Genomic DNA, 20,494 nt, shown 5'->3' with positions numbered 1-20,494 from the left:
TTATTTATTTATTTATTTATTTATTTATTATATGTAAGTACTGTAGCTGTCTTCAGACACCAGAAGAGGGTGTCAGATCTCTTTATGGATGGCTGTGAGCCACCATGTGGTTGCTGGGATTTGAACCCAGGACCTTCGGAAGAGCAGTCAGTGCTCTTACCTGCTGAGCCAGAGCCTTCTCTCCAGCCCAACCTTCTGTTTCTATTCATGATTTTTTGCTTTTAAACTGATGAAACCATGAACCTAGGCAGAAAAGTGCAGACCTCTCTGGTCTGCCTCTCCTCTAACAAAAGCAGTTCACGTATATTTTCTCAGTTGATGCTCGTTTCTTCAAGTAGGGAGGAGCTATTATTCATTTTACACATGTGGAGACTGGCAGAGCAACATACTGCCTTTAGTTCCCTCACACAACACCTGTACACTTTTCTGTAACCACTACTAATTTGTATTTATTGTGTGTATAGTACAGTCTTTCTCTGCAGAGTGAGATGTTTACTGACATATGCCACTGAAATTAAATGCTTTTATTTCTCCCTGCAAGGCTGGGTTTGAACCAATGGCTTCACACCCACTAGCTACCACTGAACTGACAAATCAGCCTTTTTACTCCCTTTCCCATTTCCTTTACAAGACAGGGTTCAAATTGCTAAAACTGCCCTGGGTTTTGAGACAGGGTCTCACTATGTAGCCCAGGCTGGCCTGGAATTTCTGACATATATCAGGGCTGCCTCAAACTCAGAGATTCCCCCTGCTGTAGCCTCCCCAGTCTCTCAGTGCTGGGATTATAGATCTATACACCGCTTTACCCAACTTTTTTTTTTTTCAAGACAGGGTTTCTCTGTGTAGCCCTGGCTGTCCTGGAACTCACTCAGTAGACCAGGCTGGCCTCAAATCAGAAATCCGCCTGCCTCTGCCTCCCAAGTGCTGGGGTTAAGGGCATGCACCACCACCACCCGGCTTGCTTTTTTTTTAAATCAAGTTTTCTTTTTCTTTTTCTTTTTTTTTTTTAAAGATTTTATTTATTTAATGTATGTGAGTACACTACACTAGCTATCTTCAGACACACCAGAAAAGGGCATCGGATCCCATTACAGATGTTTGTGAACCACATCCTAGCATGTGGTTGCTAGGAATTGAACTCAGGACCTCTGGAAGAACAGTTAGTGCTTTTTTTTTTTAATTGGATGTTTTCTTTATTTACATTTCAAATGTAAATAAAGCCCTGGCTGTCCTGGAACTCTCGCTGTAGACCAGGCTGGCCTGGAACTCGGAAATCCGCCTGCCTCTGCCTCCCAGAGTGCTGGGATTACAGGCGTGCGCTACCACCGCCCAGCGCATAAGATTATTCGTAGCGTTTGCTTGTGCTGCCCCCAGTGGCAACTCCCTGAGGAAATGCCACTTGGTGCAGAGCCCTACCTGTTCCTTAAATGGACACGAATATTAAGGCAGCCAATGGAGAGCAGCTGGTGTGGGGACCATAGTCTGAAGGCCGACAAATGTCCTGGAGATACCGAGGGAGAGGGGTCAAGGATCGCTCCCACCTGGCGTCTGGGACTAAGAATTTAGCTACCTAGCCTGCAAGGGTCCCCGAAGAGGCGCGCCTGCGCACTGAAATCGCTCGGCCAAACTTCGGGGGCGGGGAGACCTCGGTGCGCACGCAGGACGTGAGGCGGAGCCAATGATCCCGAAGCCTGACCGCCTGCAGCAGGCGGGGGCGGGGCCACGGGCGAGCCTGGGCGGGGCCTCGAGGCCGGTTTGGAATTTTTGGCGCGAGCTGACTCCGCGCGCGTTCACGGGCCGTTCCCCTTCTTGGAGGGTGCTTCGTCCCGGTGTCCAGAGGCCCCTCTGCCCGACCCCGGCCTTCCTGGCCTCTGCGAGGTCCCCAGCGGCCTTCGCCGACCCGGAACCTGGGACCTCGCTGCTGCGCCTCGCTGCGACCCGCCCAGCCTCCCCAGGTGAGCCCAGCCCCGAGTGAGGTCTCCCGGCCGCGCCGCTCTTCCGCCCGGCGCCCTGGCCCGCGCTCCTGCTGCGCTGCGCCCCGTGACGGCCCTCCGGCCTCCTCTCAGTGTCCGGTCGCCCCCTGCAGCAGCCCCACCCCTCCCTGTCTGTCACGGGCCCGGCTAGCCCTCGGATGACTCCAGGTTAGCGCTGTCGCTCACGCCCCGCCTACTCCCGCGGGCTTCCTGTCCCTTCCCACTGGGAAAGGATTCCCAGCACTGCCTCTCTTTCCTCCGCCGCCCTCTGGGAAGAGCCCGTCCATCCCCGGGTGACAGCCTGTCTACGCAATTGTTTGTCAGAGTTCCCCCTCGCCCACCGAGCGAATTGAGCAGCGGCCCTGCACGGGAGGAACTCACAGTCTTGCACTAGATGGTGGTCCACAGATGTGTCGAGCTCAGTAAGAGGGTGAGGCACTCTGGACTCCGCCGGGACTCCAGTACCAATCCTTCTCACCCCATAAAGGCCGTCTGACCATGCCAGAGGTATTAGAATGTAAATAACCAGTGATGTTGAAACGAAAATGACATTGAGAGGGAACGGTCTTTTGGCTGAAGACAGATGGTGATGGATTCCCAGGTGCTAGGAATGGAGACTGTATTCCTTCTTCCTTAAAAAAAAAGGTATTGCCGGGCAGTGGTGGCGCACGCCTTTAATCCCAGCACTTGGGAGGCAGAGGCAGGCGGATTTCTGAGTTCAAGGCCAGCCTGGTCTACAGAGTGAGTTCCAGGACAGCCAGGGCTACACAGAGAAACCCCATCTGGGGGGGGGGGGGGGAGTCTTTTGCTATTTTTTTAAATGTATGTGTATTTTTGTCTGTATGTGTGCCTGTGCACCACGCTTGTGCCTAGTGCCCACATAGGTCAGAACAGGGTGTCAGATCCCCTTGGAATTGGAATTACCGATGCTTGTGTGTCAGGGAATCAAACCTGGTCCTTTGGAATGGCGGCAAGTACTCTTACCCTGCCCCACCCCCACCCCCATGCCAAGGCTGTAGGTTTAATTAACCAGCATGACTGTGAATCCTGACAGTCTGATTCCTTCAAGAAGACCTGGGATGGGGTTTGTTTTTTCTTTTTTTCTAGGGTGGACATCAAATGCAGGACCCTGATGGTGCTAGGCAGGTACTCTATCACTAAGCAAAAGGCCACCTCTGGCAAATAAAATAAAATAAAATAAAAAAATCCACCGGGCGGTGGGGTGATGGCACATGCTTTTAATCCCAGCACTTGGGAGGCAGAGGCAGGCGGATTTCTGAGTTTGAGGCCAGCCTGGTCTACAGAGTGAGTTCCAGGACAGCCAGGGCTATACAGAGAAACCCTGTCTCGGAAAAACCAACCAACCAACCAAATAAATAAATAAATAAATGCCACCTCTGGGATGGGATTCTTGAAGTAAATAGAACCATCACAAGAGAGCCTTCCAGCCAAGCCTCTTAATTTAAGTACCTAAGTAGTAATTTGTTACAGTTTTTTGTTTTGTTTTATTTTTTTTGGATTTGGTTTTTTTCGAGCTGGTTTCTCTGTGTAGCCCTGGCTGTCCTGAAACTCACTCTGTAGACCAGGGTGGCCTCGAATTTAGAAATCCACCTGCCTCTGCCTCCCAGAGTGCTGAGATTACAGGCGTGTGCCACTGCCACCACCACCCAGCCCTAAGTAGTAATTTGATCTAGCTATTACCCTAGGCTAGGTGTGGCATCTTTTGATACCTTGTAGCTTTGCCAAAAATGGATTCTTTTTGCCTTTGTTTCAATTACAGTGTACAATTACAAATTACAATTACTATTGTAGCAACCTTATGCCCCCTTTTGCCCCAAGGGCACAGTTAGTTACTGACACCAGGACACTACTCTCCTTGAGTCATTTCAACTACTCTCTAAAGCACTGATTAGGACAGCGGGTAGCATTTTTGCTAGACCCCAGTCTTAAGCCCTTCAGCTTTCTGTATGTCAGTGCAGAGTTGCAACCCCACACACTCCTGGTGCCACGTGCTCTTCCTAATTCAAAATATCCCAGATGTAGGGCCTGGAGTTATTTTAATAAGTCAGTTGGTTTAGCATTTACCTAACATGAGTCATGCCCTGAGTTTGATACACAGTACCTCATAAACTTGATGTCGTGGGATGTGTGTGTGATCCTAGCTCCCTGGAGGTGGTGTCAGAGGATCAAAACCTCACGGGTTTCCCTGGCTGTGCAGGAAGGGAGCATGAAGACAGCCTGAACTAGAGACCTTGTCTCAAAAATAAGACAAAAAAAAGTCTCAGATTTAGAAAGCACAAATGCAGGGCTAAGGATGGAGCTCTGTGGAATGCTTTCCTGGCATGTGTTAGCCCCTTTATTTGACCCATAATGACTAGTAGCTTTTAAATAATGGTGTGATCCATAAATGAATAATAACTTTTGAAAAGGCATCCTAGTGGAACGACACAGAGAAGATTAGCATGGCTCCTGCGCAAGGATGACAACACAAATTCGTGAAGCGTTCCATCCTAAGAAAGCTTATATGTGCCGGGCAGTGGTGGCGCACGCCTGTAATCCCAGCACTCTGGGAGGCAGAGGCAGGAGGATTTCTGAGTTTGAGGCCAGCCTGGTCTACAGAGTGAGTTCCAGGACAGCCAGGACTACACAGAGAAACCCTGTCAGTCTCGGAAAAAAAACCAGAAAAGAAAGAAAGGAAGGAAGAAAGAAAGAAAGAAAGAAAGAAAGAAAGAAAGAAAGAAAGAAAGAAAGAAAGAAAGAAAGAAAGAAAGAAAAAGAAAGCAAGCTTATATGTATAAGACTACTAGTGAATCTAAGGCCTACATTCCAAGATCAAACCAAATATTTCTGTCAATGAAAGTCAGCTAGTGCTGGGCAGTGGTGGCGCACACCTTTAATACCAGCACTCTGGGAGGCAGAGGCAGGCGGATCTCTGAGTTTGAGGCCAGCCTGGTCTACAGAGTGAGTTCCAGGACAGCCAGGGCTACACAGAGAAACCCTGTCTCTGAAAACCAAAAAGAAAGAAAGAAAGAAAGAAAGAAAGAAAGAAAGAAAGAAAGAAAGAAAGAAAGAAAGAAAGAAAGAAAGAAAGAAAGAAAGAAAGAAAGAAAGAAAGGCAGCTAGTGGTATCTCATGCTTGTAATCCTAGCGCTTAGAAGACTGAGGCAGGAGGATTGCTTCAAATTTAAGATTAGTCCTGGCTACATAGACTCTTTTCAAAACAAAATAAAACTATAAGTGTACTGAGGGAGAAAAGTAGAGAAAGTTGATTTTTTTCCCCTGTAGTAATGTTTTTCATGTAGCTACCAAGTTGTCTGTCATTTGTTAGAAAGATTCTTCTTTCCTGTTGGGTTGGCATTCTTTTTGAAAATAAGTAATTCCAGCTTTCTGGAGGTTGAGGTAGGAGGCTGTTCAGAGCCACCTTGAACTACATAATGAGTCCCGTCTTGAGGGGAAAAAAAACAAGATAAAATTTTTATGACACTTGGTCACTCTGTGTAGCCCTGGCTGTCCTGGAACTTGCTCATAGACTATGCTGGCCTCGAACTCCCAGAGATCAGCCTGCTTCAAGTGCTAGGGTTAAAGGAGTGTGCCCGGCTTCAAAGAAAAATTGATTTAACAATGAATTTTAGAGCCTTTAGTTGTATCCCCTTAATCTTTATGTGAATAAACTTTTTCGATTACTATGGCTTTGTAGGAAGTTTGAAACTTTGGAATTATGTCTCTTCCACATTTAGTCTTTTGTGAGTTTGACTGGCAGTGGGCACTCGAAGGCGGGATAGGAATTGGAAGCAGCTTGTTACTTTTTCCCCACTTTGTTTTCTGAGACAAGGTTTCTCTCTATAGCCCTGGCAGTCCTGGAACTTTTTGTTTATTTGTTTTGTTTTGTTTTTTTGTTTTTCAAGACAGGGTTTCTCTGTATAGCCCTGGCTGTCCTGGAACTCACTCTGTAGACCAGGCTGGCCTCAAACTCAGAAATCCACCTGCCTCTGCCTCCCAAGTGCTGGGAGTAAAGGCCTGCGCCACCACTGCTTGGGAAGCTCATTGTTTCAATAACAAAGTCAGCGGGAATTCTAACAGGGATTGTACAGTTTGCCCTGAGGGCCTTTGTTTTGAGAAAAGTCTGGTGACAATGTACCATAAGTATACACCGGTCCACAACTTCAAGACCATCGCCATGAACGGGTTTCCCCTTTTATTTAGGCCTTTAGTTCTTTGTAGGTGTGTGGTGTGGGGTGGGGTGGGCGATGGGGGACATCTGCAACCTTTAGGACCTATAAATGGTTGATCTGTAAGGCAACAAGAAAATCCAGTTCAACACTACTCAGTAGCTGGTGTTGGTTCAAACTTCGAGAATTTGACACTGGGTAGTTTATAGGCATATTTAAGTACAGTACAATTTGGAAAAAGGTTTCCTGGTGTAACAGAATCCCTTCTGTATAAGGAAGCATAATTAGATCAAAACTTGTCTCAGTTCTGTAGATAGGTTACATGTGTTATCTTAAGGCCTAGGGGAGGATCTGGTCAGCAGTCACATGGGCTAGCCACCTCCGGTTTTGCTTGGGACAATCTGGGGAGCCACAGGGTTAGGTTATTAGCCACTTCTATTCCCAGCCTTCCAGGTAAAAGAGGTCTTTTTGTTTGAAAAGACAACTGTGTGTGTGTGTTTAACATTGTGGGTTTCCCTAGTGCTAATGGTGAGTGCAAGGACATCTGTGCCCCCAGCATATCTTCCTTCATTTTGGTTTTGGTTTAGGGTCAAACCAGGGCCTATCACATGCCAGGGAGTGTTCTACCACTGAGCCAGGGAGCTACATTTCTTCCTCCTCCTCCTCCTCCTCCTCTTCCTCCTTATTCTCCTCCCCCCCCCCCTTTTTTTTTGTTGTTGTTCTAGGCAGGGTCTCACTGTATATGTAGCCCTGGCTAGCCTGGATACCTCTGTGAAGACTAAGTTCTTCTCACCTCATAAGATCCTGTGCCTCCTGAATTCTGGCGTTGAAGGCATCATGCCCAGGGTTTCTTCCTAGCTGCTTGTTTTTTACTTTATGTGGGTGGGTGTTTTGTCTGCCTGCCTGCCTATGTTTTACAAGTGAGTGGTGTTTGGTTCCCCCAGCAGCAGCAGTCATGGGGTGCTGAAAGTCCTGGCGGAGCCCTCGCTCCTCTTACCGCTCCGCCTCCTCCCTAGCCCTCTTCCTTCTTTTGAGACAATCTGGATATGTGACCCAGGCTGATCCGTGAACTTCGTGTTTCGTTGTCCCTACTGGAATTACAGGGATACACACCATGCCCAGCCCCACAGCTAAGACCTAAAGCTTTCATTCACTAAGAACTATTTATTGTTATCAGGGCGGGAGTGCTATCACATGGATGTGGCTGGTCATCAGTCTTGGAAGGCAAGCTTTTCCCCTGCTCAGCCATCTTTCAGGTTCTGGTTTTTTGTTGGTTTTTGTTGGTTTTTTTTTTTTTTTTTTGAGGAAGGTCTCAGAACTCATGTTGGCCTTAAATTCTATAGGTGACTAGGATAGCCTTGGACTTCTTACCCTTTGCCTCTGCCTCCCAAGTGCTGAGATTATAGGTGATGGTCCCTGTGCCCAGCTCCATTTACCCCTCCCCCTTACTTTGTTGACAGAATTGTCAGATATGAACGTCTTAGTATTTCAAAGTTAAGTTTTCCTGTGGACAGCCTCAGTACTCTGTTTGACAGATTGCTTCGACCCTGGGCAATATCTGAGCTGTGCTGTGGAACAGGTGGTGCCCTTTTCCCTGGCTTGCCATGTTGCCTTAGAAGTGGGATGCTGAGGCAGGACAGAGGCCCCTGGCGTTCCCTGCTTGCCTCTTCCAGTGTGGGACTCTCTTCCTGTGAATGAGCTAGGGCTTGACCCATGGGCTTCTCAGCCTGCTAGGCCCAGTGCAGAGCTTCCGTCTTGTCTTTCAGTGGGGCTGGAGAGAGAAAAGGTTTGGCTAATCTACAACTCAGCTGAAGACTAGCCTCTGCCCTGTGGAGCTGGTGGGAGACTGAGGAATGCTGAGAGCCTGCTCTCCTAGGCAAACCCCAGGTTTGACAGGAGGCACGGCAGCAGAGCCTCACTCCAGACCCTGCCCACCGCCAGTGGCTTGCAGATCCTACTACTTGTTTCTCCACATTCTTACCAAGATTTGCTAGATTTTCTTCTGTAAACACTTCGTTTCTCTGTCTTTAGTACTACATTCAGAGACTTAAGATGATGGGAACAGTTCCCCGCCATTCTATTTCTGAGAAGTCCTCAGGTCTCATATTTTATAGGGATATTCCAGAAGAGAATCCATTCTAGTATAATAATTCTGAAAATAGAAGAAGAAAGTTTTGGAACTCAGAAGTTGTTTTTACTGTTAAACTGGTGCTGAGGGTCCTTGGGGAGACTGCAAGGAGGACGGCTGAGTGGACAACTGTGGGGTGGCCGGGCCTAGAATTCCCTGCTGGCTGTGAGGCTCTTGGGGACACAGGGACACAGGATGTGGTCCTGACTCCATGTAATTGCCACCTCCAAGCCTCAGATGACACCGTGTGCAGGTGTGTGACGGCACCGTGTGCAGGTGTGTGACGGCACCGTGTGCAGGTGTGTGACGGCACCGTGTGCAGGTGTGTGACGGCACTGTGTGCAGGGGTATGATGGCACCGTGTGCAGGGGTGTGACAGCACTGTTCTTTTCTCTACAGGTACTTGTGGCCCACACAACCTTCATGTGGACAGGACAACGTGTGTGTAGCAGAGAAGTGGCTCTCTTGTTGGCCACAGGATCAAGCACTGTTTGAGTGGACACATTGCTTTGTGCTTGGATCCTCTAGCCATGTCCATGCCCGCTGAGGGCACCCCACCACCCCTAAGCGGCACCCCCATCCCAGTTCCAGCTTACTTCCGACATGCAGAGCCTGGTTTCTCCCTCAAAAGGCCTGGGGGCCTCAGCCGGAGCCTTCCACCTCGGCCCCCTGCCAAGGGCAGCATCCCTATCAGCCGTCTGTTCCCCCCTCGGACCCCAGGCTGGCACCAGCCCCAGCCCCGGAGGGTGTCTTTCCTGTGTGAAACCTCAGAGACCCTGCAGAGTCCTGGCTATGACCCGAGCCGGCCAGAGTCCTTCTTTCAGCAGAACTTCCAGAGGCTCAGCCGCCTGGGGCACGGCTCCTACGGAGAAGTCTTCAAGGTAAACGGGAGGGTGCTTTCCCAGGCCTCTCTGCTTGGGTTCCCTCCTCAGTGGGACAGTGTCCTAGGCATCCTGCTGCCCTTTTGTCTCTGACAGACTTCCTCTAGGCTTATAGCCACCTCTCCATCCCAAGATCAGGTACCTTCAGGAGCTGCCTCACGCACACCGGCCTCTTGTCCAGGCCCAGCACAGCCACAGCAGTTCTCCGCTCTCTGCCTGGAGATGGCTGTGCTGGGTCCATGCCTGCTCCTGTCTGACCTGGGGCTGACAGTGTTCCCCAGGCCAGCAGGGTCAGAAGCTGGTCCTTTCCCTGCCTCATCCTCATTTTCTTTTGTTTTTTTTTTTTAAAGATTTACACACACACACACACACACACACACACACACACACACACACACACACACAGAGTCTTCAGACATACCAGAAGAGGGCATTGGATTCCATTACAGATGGTTGTGCGACACCAGTTGGATTCTGGGAGCTGAACTTATGACCTCTGTAAGAACAGTCAGTGCTCTTAACTGTCTCTCCAGACCGTCATTTTCTTTAATATGGTTTTAATTTTTTAACTATATTTCTCCTAAAATAGTAGCTTTCCTTTATGCAAGCATTATTTTAAAGGAATTTTATTTAAAATGCAAGCAGCACAGGCCCTTGGATCAGTTCCTCACCAGAGCAAAGCTTGGACACAGTAGAGCACACTGCCAATGTTTTTGGGGACTACCGTTTCCTCTCAGTCCCGGACCCTGGCCAGAGGGCATAGGTCTGCCCCATCTCCTCTGTTGCTGGGTCTCTGGTGCACCATTCTACAGGGGACATGTGTCCAGTTAGTTGTTATTGCATGCAGAGACCCAAGGCTGACATGTATTCCCTACATGTGAAGTCGGAACAGTTCTTTGATTGCCCCCCCAACCCCACCCCTGCATCCTGCTTCTGGGCAACCCCTCCCTTCTAGGTGCGCTCCAAGGAAGATGGGCGACTGTATGCTGTTAAGCGCTCCATGTCGCCCTTCCGAGGCCCTAAAGACCGAACTCGTAAGCTGGCTGAGGTAGGCGGCCACGAGAAGGTGGGGCAGCATCCACACTGCGTGAGACTGGAGCGGGCCTGGGAAGAGGGTGGCATCCTGTACCTGCAGACAGAGCTCTGCGGGCCCAGCCTGCAGCAACACTGTGAGGCCTGGGGGGCCAGCCTGCCGGAGGCCCAGGTCTGGGGCTACCTGCGGGACACTCTCCTCGCCCTGGACCATCTGCATAGTCAAGGCCTGGTTCACCTTGATGTCAAGCCTGCCAACATCTTCCTGGGCCCGAGGGGCCGCTGTAAGCTGGGCGACTTTGGACTACTTGTGGAGCTGGGTTCAACCAGTGCTGGCGAGGCCCAGGAGGGAGATCCTCGCTACATGGCCCCAGAGCTGCTGCAGGGCTCCTATGGGACAGCAGCAGATGTGTTCAGGTGAGGCTGGGGTGAGGGTCAGCAGAAAGGAAGGGCCTGCCCCATAGAGGAGCTCTTTCCTGGCAGAGGACAGGGAGGCATTCCGGCCTGGGGGGTGCTGTCCCTCCCGCTGGCTGAGAGGCCCCCAGAGTAAGCATCAAGCCCACCAGAGCCCCTTACATTGTAGGCTAGCCATCTCCTCGCAGCTCCATGGCTGTGCTCCGGGACGGGAGGGTAACGAGGTGGAGGGATTTGTCAGGTCCGCAGTTAACATCGAGGACTATAGCCAGGCCCAGAGTTTTGAGTCCATACTGCCCTGCTTCAGTGTATTCTGTTTGTCTCTACAGAATGCCCGATGCCAACCCTAGTAACCATGGAAACCAATTTGCATGTCAGTGTGGTTCTGAGGCTCTGACGGCCCTCCTTCCCTCCCTCCACTGGGTTAACTGCTTGAATGTGGGGTCCATCTTGGCTGGTGTTCAGTGGCCTCCAGGGCTCTCCTCAGAGCTCCTCCCCCTCACTAGCTTTATGGTTTATGGTAGAAGAGAACAGCCCTTCCCACCAGGATGCTGGGTAGGACTGGCATCTGTGCCACAAAGCTTACTTGGCTCTGTTTGTCTTCGTGTCCTGTCCTTCCTAGTCTGGGTCTCACCATCTTGGAAGTGGCCTGCAACATGGAACTGCCCCATGGTGGAGAGGGCTGGCAGCAGCTGCGCCAGGGATACTTGCCCCCTGAGTTCACTGCTGGTGAGTAGGAGTTGAGAGGAAGAGCCAGCTATTGCCAGCTTCTGGCGAGGGTGGTGAGTAGTGGGGGCACCACTGGACTAAGGGTCCGGCCTTACCCTGGCCTGACATGGCCCTGCCTCATCGGCAGGTCTGTCTGCTGAGCTGCGTTCCGTCCTCACCATGATGCTGGACCCTGACCCCCAGCTTCGAGCCACAGCTGAGGCCCTGCTGGCCTTGCCCATGCTGAGGCAGCCACGTCCCTGGAATGTTCTGTGGTACATGGCTGCAGAAGCCCTGAGTCGAGGTTGGGCCCTGTGGCAGGTAAGCCTTTGTGGTGCTGGGCTATCCTTCCTGGTCTCCCAAGGCTCACTTCTGAACCTGTATAGATCAGGTTGTCCTTGAACTCATCATCTTCCCACCTCAGCCTCCCAAGTGCTGTGATTTGTCACAAGGCTTGGTTTCTGAGGCTCACCTCTTCCTTAGGCCCTGGTCACTCTGCTCTGCTGGCTCTGGCATGGGCTGGTTCATCCTGCTAGTTGGCTGCAGCCTCCAGGCCCACCAGCCACGCCACCTGGCTCTCCACCGTGCAGCCCCCTCCTGGACAACACCCTCTCCAGCAGCTGGGACGATGACAGCATAGGGTGGGTGAGAGAACCCAGGACTCAGGGGTGGTGTGTGTGTCTGTCACCGTGGTCAGTGGAAGGGGTCTCGGGCCCCATGCAGAAGGCGGGTGAATGAGCCTCTGTCATACTCGGGACAAAGACTGCCAGTGTAGAGGTAGCTGCTGGTCTGTCTGGGCAGTTCTGACATTCAGGGCAGGACTGCAGTCCCCAACTCTAGAGCTGCCCCTGTTGAGAGATAAAGTGCTGTCTTCCCCTGAGTGGACGCCTCCCAGCGCCTGGTAAGTCCCTGTCCTGAGAGGGTTCCCTGCTCCCAGGTGTCTGCTAGCCAAGGGAAAGAGTGTATAATTAAGAAACGGCTGCAAGGAGGAATGGTGCACTCTTGGGATCCCTCCCTTTATAGAACCGTCTCCTCACTCTGAAGGCTCTTTCTAACATAGCAAAATCCTAGGAAAGCTTCAATTACCAAAACTCGACACCCAGCTCAGCTGAACCTGAAAAAGGACAGACTTAACCCATGAACGCGGTCAGGTGGGAGAACGTGTCAGCTGCCAGTGTTTATTTCAATTGTGGCCTTGTACCTTCACCAAGCAGGAGCCTGGAGCCAAGAAGGAGCAGAGCTGTTTATAGTCTACTTTGCCCAACCCTCAACACCCTGCTTGTCCTCTTTCTTGTAGTCCCTCACTCTCCCCAGAGACCATCCTGTCCCGAATCACTAGGAGAACCTCCACCCCTCGGGGCAGGCACATTCCAAGGTGAGGAGCTGAGCCAGCCCAGGGTGGGGCTGGGCACAGTTGTCTCTAGGACCCAGTGTCGTATTCCTTTGTGTTCCTCCCCCAAGGGATGCCCTGGACCTAACTGATATGGACTCAGAGCCTCCAAGAGGTCCCTGCCCCACCTTTGAGCCAAGGAACCTCCTCAGCCTATTTGAGGACTCCCTAGACCCAGCCTGAGCCACAGGCCCAGCCAGCCTTGGTGCTTTTAAGTCTCTGATCTTCTTGCCCACCTGTCCCCTGAAAGTTCTGTATCTAATAAAAAGGAATGCGTCCTGGGAACACCCAAGGTTGCTCATGTGGCAACAGCTCTTCTTGTCTCTTTATTGATGTTGCCTAGGGCCTTGGGCCTTTGGGATGATCTGGCTGTGAGTCGGCACCCTGCTTTAGAGTGCCCTTGGGTCAGCAGGCTGGAGCCACCCACTGTATAGGGATTTTGTGAGCACACAAGTCTCTGGTGGGCAGGTCAGTCAGACCACGGCACTGAAGCCGAGTCCTTGGTCCAGTGGACCATGAGTCCAAAGCCTCCATTCCACACCTGCCTGTCGCCCTGGGAAGCAGCAGCTCTCCTCATGTCTCCTGGCCAGATGACACAAGCAGGGCCAGTGCCACTTGATTCTGAGAGAAGCCTGGTCCCTCTCCTCCGCATCCTCACTGCAGGAATGACAGGAACAGCAACATTCTGGCTGCTGAGAGGTTTGGCATGCAGAGCAGGAAGATGGCGCTTAGGAAGCAGGGTCAGAGAGAGTAGTTCAAGAATCCAGGACAGGACGTGTAGGACGGGAGCAGCAACATAGGGGTAGTGGTTCTGGGCTAGAGGCTTGGTAAGTTGGCAGAACTCAATTGACAGAGACTCTCACAGGTAAACAGGGTAAATTGGGAGAAGAAAAAAAAAAGGTTTCATTCTAATGACAGCAAAACAGTACCCAGGAGGGAGTATGGCTAGGAGAGGGGCAGCTGGGATCTGAAGGGCTGGGTGCAGGAGATGGTGAATCCATGGGCAGGAATGAAGAGTGCTCTCCCAGCTGGGAAGTCCCATGTGCTGGTTCTTCCAGGGAGCCAGCCCCTTGCAGACCAGCAGGAGGAAAGGTGGTGTAATTTGTCCCAGAAAGCTGTGGGCAGGCCAGTTTGGCAGCTAGGAGGCAGCTCAGTCTGGGGGGCAGGCATGGTGTGCAGCCCAGAGCAGGTCAGGCACAACCCCAGCGTGCAGCTGGAGGATGGAGCCCACGCTCAGCAAGTGCATGATCTGGTGGGAGTTGCCCCAGTAGTCGAAGCGACCAGGCCCCCAACGCTCTGGCAGACGCGCCACATTCACCAGCCCTCCAAGCAGAGCCAGGGCGTCCATGCGCAAGTAGCAGGGCAGGGAGCCTGGAGCCCCTGAACCCAGCCCCACTCCACGGGCCCCAAACACCAGCAGGCGGGCCCCAGCTTGCCAACCAAAGGCGCGAAGCCGGGCACTGGTGGAAGGGGCAGTGAGGGCTCTCCAGCCGGCTACACCGGACAGTGCAGTGTAACCCATCAGGGCAGCTGGGCGAAGCCAGGGTCGGCACGCCAGAGTGCAGTGGATGATGGGCAGGGCCCCTGTAGACAGAGAGAGCAGAGAAAGGACTGAAATCCAAATTAGCTGGTCTTCCCAACCCAGGGCTCCCACCAGTGGCCCTTGCCTCCACCTTCCTGGGACCCCCGGCTCACCTAGGGTGTTGACAAGGCAGACTCCACACATATCCAAGGCAAGGAGCCGGGTGTACACAGCACTGCCCCCTTGGTGGCACATGAAGAGATGATAGAGCACGGAGGCTGCAGGGGGGGCCAGGCAAGCCACACAGTGTGTACCTCCTAGCCAGCCATCCTTGCCCAGCTGACTCCAGGGCATGGTCATTGGCACCAGCACCAGGAAGCCCAGCAGGGCTAGCCCTAGAAAGGAGGGAGAGTTGTACATCAGACACATTCAGCATAACAGGAGAATCACATCCATAAAAGACAGCAATTGGAGCCAGGAAAAAGAGCTTAGTCGATAAAAGCTGTTAAGCCTGACAGCCTTAGCTTGATCCTGGACTCCACACGGTAGGAGAGAAGCAGGCCTCACAAATTGTCTTCTGACCTCCACATTCCTGGGCAGAAGGACGCCCACCCACTCATACACTATGTTAAAAAATAAAGGTAGCCTGACTATGGAGCGAGGCAGAGTTCAGTGCTGCTGCCCACCCACACGGAGGCAGGCAGGGCTTGTGGGCTACCAACTTTCAGAACGATCTCCGCAGATCTAGGAAGCAGAGGCAATAAGCCCCACTTTGCAGGTGCAGAGACAAGCTTGGAGTAATCTGTCCCAGCTGAGCCCAGCCAGCAGGCAAAGGATAGAGGAGGAACCAGGGCAGACTAATTCCTGGTTAAAGCCACAGCTCCTCCCTGCTACACAGGAGGCCAGACCAGGTCTGTCTGTCCGTCCCGGAGTGTCTGCAGAAACCTAGAGATGCAAGACCTCAGCCTGAGTTCTGCTTAGGACAGGAGGGACACACCAGCCTCAGGGTTACTTAACATTGTCAAATGTCCAGGCAGAAGGAGGCTTTGGATCTTTTTGTTTTCCATAAAGAAAGCAAGCTAGGAGCCGGGCCGTGGTGGCACACGCCTGTAATCTGGGAGGCAGAGGCAGGTGGATCTCCGAGTTTGAGGCCAGTCTGGTCTACAGAGTGAGTTCCAAGACAACCAGGGCTACACAGAGAAACCCTGTCTCGAAAAAAAAACCAAAAATAAAAAAGAAAGAAAAAAAAGAAAGAAAGCAAGCTGGGAAACGCCAGATGCAGGGGAACACTGGAAGACGCCTATCCTATCTCCACTGGGGTGCTCTCCGGTGCTCCGATCCTTCCAGTGCTAGCCTTTCTTGGACATTCCTCCCTTCCCCACAGGCAGTTGGCATTGCCTTAAACAGAGAGAGGACAAGCAGCGCAGGCATCAGCTCCACTCTTGGGGGTGTGACTAAACAATAGCGCTCTTCCTCTAGAGAAAAGCCCAAGTCTAAACCTAGCTGACTCTAGTTCCCTCTCCCAGCTGGGGCGGCTCAAGGACAGGCCAGGGCTGTGTCAGCAGAGCTCTAGGGGCCCCGCAAGAAGTGTGTTAGGGGGCGGGGTGGGGGGAATGAGCCACCAGGCGGAGCCCCATGGTACTGCTATGGTCGCGGGGACTCAAGGCTACCGCGAGGAGGGGCTTGGGTCAGGCAGGGGCGGTTTTCTTCTCTCCGACTCCTCCTAGCCAGTGAACGCCCATCTCCAGGATGAGCGCTGGAGGGGGAGGGTGCCCAAGGCGCAGGATTACTAAGGGGATACCAGGATTCTTACCCCTAGAGCTCAGCCGGATTAAGCTGGCTCCCACTCGGCTCCCCTCTTCTGCCTTGGGGCACTACTGGGAAAGCAGAAGCTGGCAACGAAGCTTGGGACAATGGCAGCTTTGTCACCGCGGCGCCCGACCCAACCAGGGCAGCGACAGTCCAGGACTTGGACTTGGGGGGCTGCTGTGCTCACAGGCAAGGCGGCCGCGACTGCAAGAAGCATGAATCGGGGCGCGGCTCACCTACCGTGTGTGTAGATGTTGCCCAGCTCGTTGTGTAGGTAGAAAAGGCTGCGCAAGCAGCCCGAGCCGCTGCTGGCCGGCCGGTAGCCGGTCAATACGAACTTATTGAACTGCAGGTGCGGCGGCGAGCTAGCCCAGTCCAGAAGACGCGGCCCGGTCAGGAACGCCATGGCCTCACGTACTGCGGCCGACCGGCGACCCTCTGCCCCTGGGCTTCCCTTCTCAGTGGAGCTGCAGCGCTGGGAAGCTCATCCCGATTCACCTCCGGCTGTCCGGTCGCCCTGCCGGGGTCAGCCGGGGGATCCCGGCCCCCTTCCCTTACGCGCTGCGCACGCGCGAGTTCGACGCCCCCGCAAGAGAGAGGAAGCTGGAAACCCCAGTGTCGGAGCTCAGTGCATTCAGCTCCACCGTGGCAGAGCGGCGGAGGGAGAGCGCTTGGCCGCAACGGCAGCCGGGCGTCTCGCCGCAGCCCGGAGGACGGGCGCGGCCGGACGCCGGAGGGGACAGCAGGCTCCACCCCGGCTCCTCGCCCCCGCCACCCTGCCTGTGTTTCGCGCGCTGGATTCCTGACGTTCGCGTTGCAGGGACCAATGGGCGCTGCGGACGGGGATGCTCCGCCCCGAGACCGCCCAGGCCTTCTCTTTTTAACATATGCGGGTCCAACCTTCTTTGCATGGAGTGGTTGTTGGTTTGGGACGTGGCGTTCTGTGTTGGGCTCCTCTACTGGAGTGGCCTAGCGCCTTGGGTCTACCAACATATCACACCCCAGCTTTCTTAGTGACCTTCAGGCCGTCGCACCTTTGGGCACCTACCTCAAGTACACAACCCGGCAACTCGTCAGACTCTGTCCAAGGTGCTGCTGACTAACTCCCCCACCCCCTTCCGATGAGTCCGGAGCAGAGCCCGCGCTTACCCACTTTGGGGGTATATTTCTATTGGCGGGAAAGCCAAGCGTCTAAGATGTGTGGTGCACCTGAAATCCTTGGCGAGGCCCAGCCCTTCCGGCCAGGCTGCGTCGAGCTTGGGTTCCACCCAGTTCACTCCCTTTTATCGCCCACAAAGCACACCCTTAGCCCTGCCCAGGCAAGGAACGGGCAAGGCAGGAGACCAGTCAAAGTCGGTTCCCCTCTACTCTAGCAGGGACAAGGAAGGTACCTCTTCCTCTTAAAAGTACCCACGACCAATTTCCACATCCTTTTGTCAGAAAGCTCACCATGCGAGCATCCAGCATCTCACCCGCAGACCCCTGCCTCACACCCTTGTTAACATAGGTTCTTCCTCACGCAAAGAACTTGCTGAAGCCTCTACCAAAATAGGCCTTTTATTTTAAGTCTATACTGAGTCTTTAGATCACTTTTTTGGCCCCTAACCTTTGATCGAGGGCAGCAGTCCAGGACCACCCCCCAAAAGAGGCACAGAGAACCCTGAAACCAAACACCACCCATCACATCAAGGTCCATGAATTAGGGTGTTGGATTCCCTTTGTCTTTTGGCTTCAGTCATACGGACCCCAAGAGTCAGGCCAAGTTCCCAAATAGCACCGGATACTTCCTGTCCGATTTTCTGGTTTCCCCGAGATGACCAGAGGCCGAGCTGCCTTTAAAGGGGTACAGGGTCGAGGTAGGGTGCTGCATAATATCTCAGGTGTCCATCTCGCTGGCAGAAGTGGTGAGGGACGCACGTACGTCTGGGGTCAAAGAGCAGAGACGAGCGAACGCAAGGAGCTCTGGCTGGAGGCACTCAGGGGCCGGTAGCCCGCAGCAGGACCCTCAGCTTGAGAGTCCCCTGGGGGACAGGGCAGGGCCACCCCTCGGGGCCGGCGGTACCACACAGCCCAGCTTCTCCCGGGGCCCCGGGAAGGTCCCATGGCCAGAGACCCTTTTCCTGGAGCCAGCAGACAGCTCCTAGAGAGGGAGCAGACGTCAGCTGGACCCACACTCAGCCCTGCCTCTAACATCCTGCTCTGCCTGCGAACCAGTTCTCCCAAGGCCTCGCCCACTCAAGAACCCAGGACCTTCCTAGCTTTGTTCCCCAGCCCAGGCTTCCCACCGGAGACCCCGCACCCGAGGCACGAGGCATCAGGCGCCCACTGCGGGCTCTGCCCTCAGGCCCTGCCCCAGCGCCCGCACCGTCGACGCAGCAAACGCAGTAGCGACAGGAGCAGCAGCAGCAGCACAGAGATGGCCGTCACGGTGGAGAAGACTCGGGCTGCGGGCACAGGGGTGCGGTGAGGACAGGCCTCCGAGAGGCCACTCCTTGTTTAACTCCCACCTTGTAAGTCAGCCTCACCACCTATAGAAGCCTGTGCGGGTCCGGGCTTGGGGCTGCAGCTCGCGTTAGCCCCATCGGGGTCCTCTGCGGGAGTCTCAGCTGAATCCTCTGGAGATGCTCTGTCCTCCGCTGTATCCCGCAGCCCTGCGGAGAGACGTGTGAGGCGAGGTGGCCAGGAGTGAAGTTGTGTGGGCGGCGGCAAGAGGACCGGGCCCTGGCTCACCGCGGTAGGTGAGCGCGAAGCCTTGAGCATGGCCTCGTGCGTCGCTGCGGAAGGTGAGCAGCAGTGCAGCAGTGCGCAGGTGCAGCGGCCCCGGCGGCGGCGGATGGGCGCCGTCGAAGGCACGGAGCAGGTTGCCCGACGAGGCGTCGCGTAGCTCCAGCCGGTCTCGAGAATCGGCCAACTCGAAGAGGCGGAAGGTGAGCTCTAGCACAGTGCCCAGTTGGCCCAGTACCCAGCTGCAGTTCCGGTCTGGCCCATACTCATCCGGAAAATCCGGGGAGTAGATGACGCCTTGGGGAGCCGTCCAGTTTCCCTGGCAGGAGCCCACAGACACTGCGGGCAGAGCAAGCGGTCAAGCAACAGAGGCCAGCCTGGCTTTCTTTCCAGTGATCCGGATGACTTCGAGCTAGGCCTCATTCCTGCCCCGGTACTGGCACCCACCGCACAGTTTCTTTAAATAGGACCCGCCTTCGGACCAATTCCTAATCAAGTGTTGGCTTCACCATCAGGTTCAGCCTCAGGCCCATTACAGATCCCGCCTTCAACCTTTGTCTCCCTATCATGCCCCATTCCAACAGAAGGCGTCCCAATTCCACTCCTATTGGGGAAAAGGCACATTAGACTCCACCCTTCATTCTGGTCTATGTCTTACCTTCATAGATGCCCAATCGTCCATCGCCTCCACACAACTGGCCTGGGTGGCCAAAACAGATCTGGTCACAGTCGGTGGCAGGGGCTGGGCGTCCCCGGGCCAGGTCACTTTCAGAGCCACAGAAGCAGGCATAACCAGCCTCCACGCCAGCCAGCTGGGAGCACAGACTGGGTGACCTCAAAGGCAGGGATGGTGGATATGGGTGGAGTAGTGGGACAGGGAAGTAGGGAACTGGTGAGGTTCAGAAGTTAGAGTGTCAAGTTTGGCATCTGTGTTGGGAGCTGGGTAGGGTTCTGAGGTCAAGGTCAAGGGTCTAGATCTGGGCTCTAGAACAGTACCTGGTAGCCCTTCATGCGGCAGAATCGAAGGCACACCTGGACTGTGAGCTTTGTGGAGGTGCCACTGGGACCACTGAGAGCAGGGGGAGCCCCAGAGTCCACGAAGCAGCCCAGGTACCCAGGCACTGTGGAGGGAGCAGAGTTAGCGTCTCACCCCTGAAAGGCACCCTCTGGCTGGGTGGGCTCCAGAGTTTACTCACTGTGACATGTGGGGATATCACAGTAGCGCCAGTAGATGCCCTCTTCTGTCTCTGCCACGTAGCACCACGGCTGCACATCTCCGTCTGGGTTCCTGTGAGCAGGAGGGAGATGGTGAGAAGCCCTCAGTCTGGCCTATGGTCTATGCAATGTGGCCACCAAGTCCGTGTGTTTCTGAGGCCATGCTTCTCCCTGTCAGTACACTTTCTCCACGGGCTCCTGGATGTTGACTTCCCAAAGGAGAAGTCTCTATAAGGGCCTGAATTTTTTTTTTCCTGGTAGTTAGACTTGACCTCATGTGAGAACCTTCCCTGACCTCAGTGGGTGCATACTACTCCTCACTTGCATAAAACTGGTGCGAACAGCAAGGCCTAAGCTTTGTGGCTGGGCAGAAAAGCAGCCCCCCTTTCAGCCCCTGACCATGGGGCTCCTGAAGAACGCTGTGGCTTTGAATGCCTCATATGACAGTCTCTGCTCAAGCAAGAGAGGCAGAGCCAGTCAAATCATTCCAGGGGGCGGGTCCAACCAGATCAGACATCCCAGGGCCTCT

General features: G+C 53.8%; 3 protein-coding genes and 1 pseudogene across 10 annotated transcripts in view; 2 read left to right on the top strand and 2 right to left on the bottom strand.

Moving 5' to 3' along the window:
- Positions 1–1,725: 1,725 nt before the first annotated feature.
- Positions 1,726–12,982, top strand: Pkmyt1 (protein kinase, membrane associated tyrosine/threonine 1). Of its 4 annotated transcripts, none has more exons than XM_052195343.1 (8): positions 1,726–1,955; positions 2,298–2,480; positions 8,670–9,151; positions 10,107–10,600; positions 11,220–11,326; positions 11,454–11,626; positions 11,789–11,946; positions 12,520–12,982. In XM_052195343.1, exons 3-8 carry the CDS (start codon positions 8,801–8,803, stop codon positions 12,785–12,787), a joined length of 1,551 nt encoding a protein of 516 aa, XP_052051303.1. In that variant the 5' UTR covers positions 1,726–1,955; positions 2,298–2,480; positions 8,670–8,800; the 3' UTR covers positions 12,788–12,982. The 4 variants fall into 4 exon arrangements, with proteins under 4 accessions (XP_052051303.1, XP_052051301.1, XP_052051305.1 ...); XM_052195345.1 differs by lacking the exon at positions 2,298–2,480 and having other exon boundaries at positions 1,727–1,955; positions 12,520–12,680; positions 12,767–12,867; XM_052195344.1 differs by lacking the exon at positions 2,298–2,480 and having other exon boundaries at positions 1,728–1,955; positions 12,603–12,680; positions 12,767–12,982.
- On the top strand, positions 4,392–4,488 carry LOC127695638 (uncharacterized; annotated as a pseudogene).
- An 11-nt stretch (positions 12,983–12,993) lies between the features above and the next one.
- Positions 12,994–16,808, bottom strand: Paqr4 (progestin and adipoQ receptor family member 4). Of its 2 annotated transcripts, none has more exons than XM_052195346.1 (3): positions 16,267–16,808; positions 14,391–14,612; positions 12,994–14,306 (listed from the first exon to the last, which is right to left on the bottom strand). In XM_052195346.1, exons 1-3 carry the CDS (start codon positions 16,430–16,432, stop codon positions 13,846–13,848), a joined length of 849 nt encoding a protein of 282 aa, XP_052051306.1. In that variant the 5' UTR covers positions 16,433–16,808; the 3' UTR covers positions 12,994–13,845. The 2 variants fall into 2 exon arrangements, with proteins under 2 accessions (XP_052051306.1, XP_052051307.1); XM_052195347.1 differs by having other exon boundaries at positions 12,994–14,279; positions 16,267–16,806.
- An 811-nt stretch (positions 16,809–17,619) lies between these two features.
- Kremen2 (kringle containing transmembrane protein 2) overlaps positions 17,620–20,494 on the bottom strand; it is a 3,770-nt gene continuing 895 nt past the window's right edge. Inside the window, exons 3-9 of one of the 4 annotated variants that reach the window (XM_052196235.1) lie at positions 19,947–20,038; positions 19,747–19,871; positions 19,409–19,562; positions 18,757–19,089; positions 18,552–18,677; positions 18,392–18,470; positions 17,620–18,166 (exon numbers count right to left, since the gene is read on the bottom strand). In XM_052196235.1, coding sequence (XP_052052195.1) covers positions 17,956–18,166; positions 18,392–18,470; positions 18,552–18,677; positions 18,757–19,089; positions 19,409–19,562; positions 19,747–19,871; positions 19,947–20,038 — 1,120 coding nt within the window. In that variant the 3' untranslated portion in view covers positions 17,620–17,955. The remainder of the gene's footprint in view (positions 18,167–18,391; positions 18,471–18,551; positions 18,678–18,756; positions 19,090–19,408; positions 19,563–19,746; positions 19,872–19,946; positions 20,039–20,494) is intronic. The other 3 variants (XM_052196236.1, XM_052196237.1, XM_052196238.1) reach the window with 3 other exon arrangements.

Source organism: Apodemus sylvaticus, chromosome 10 (genome assembly GCF_947179515.1).
Source record: "Apodemus sylvaticus chromosome 10, mApoSyl1.1, whole genome shotgun sequence".
Classification (NCBI taxonomy): domain Eukaryota; kingdom Metazoa; phylum Chordata; class Mammalia; order Rodentia; family Muridae; genus Apodemus; species Apodemus sylvaticus.
This window is presented reverse-complemented; position numbering and strand designations above follow the sequence as displayed.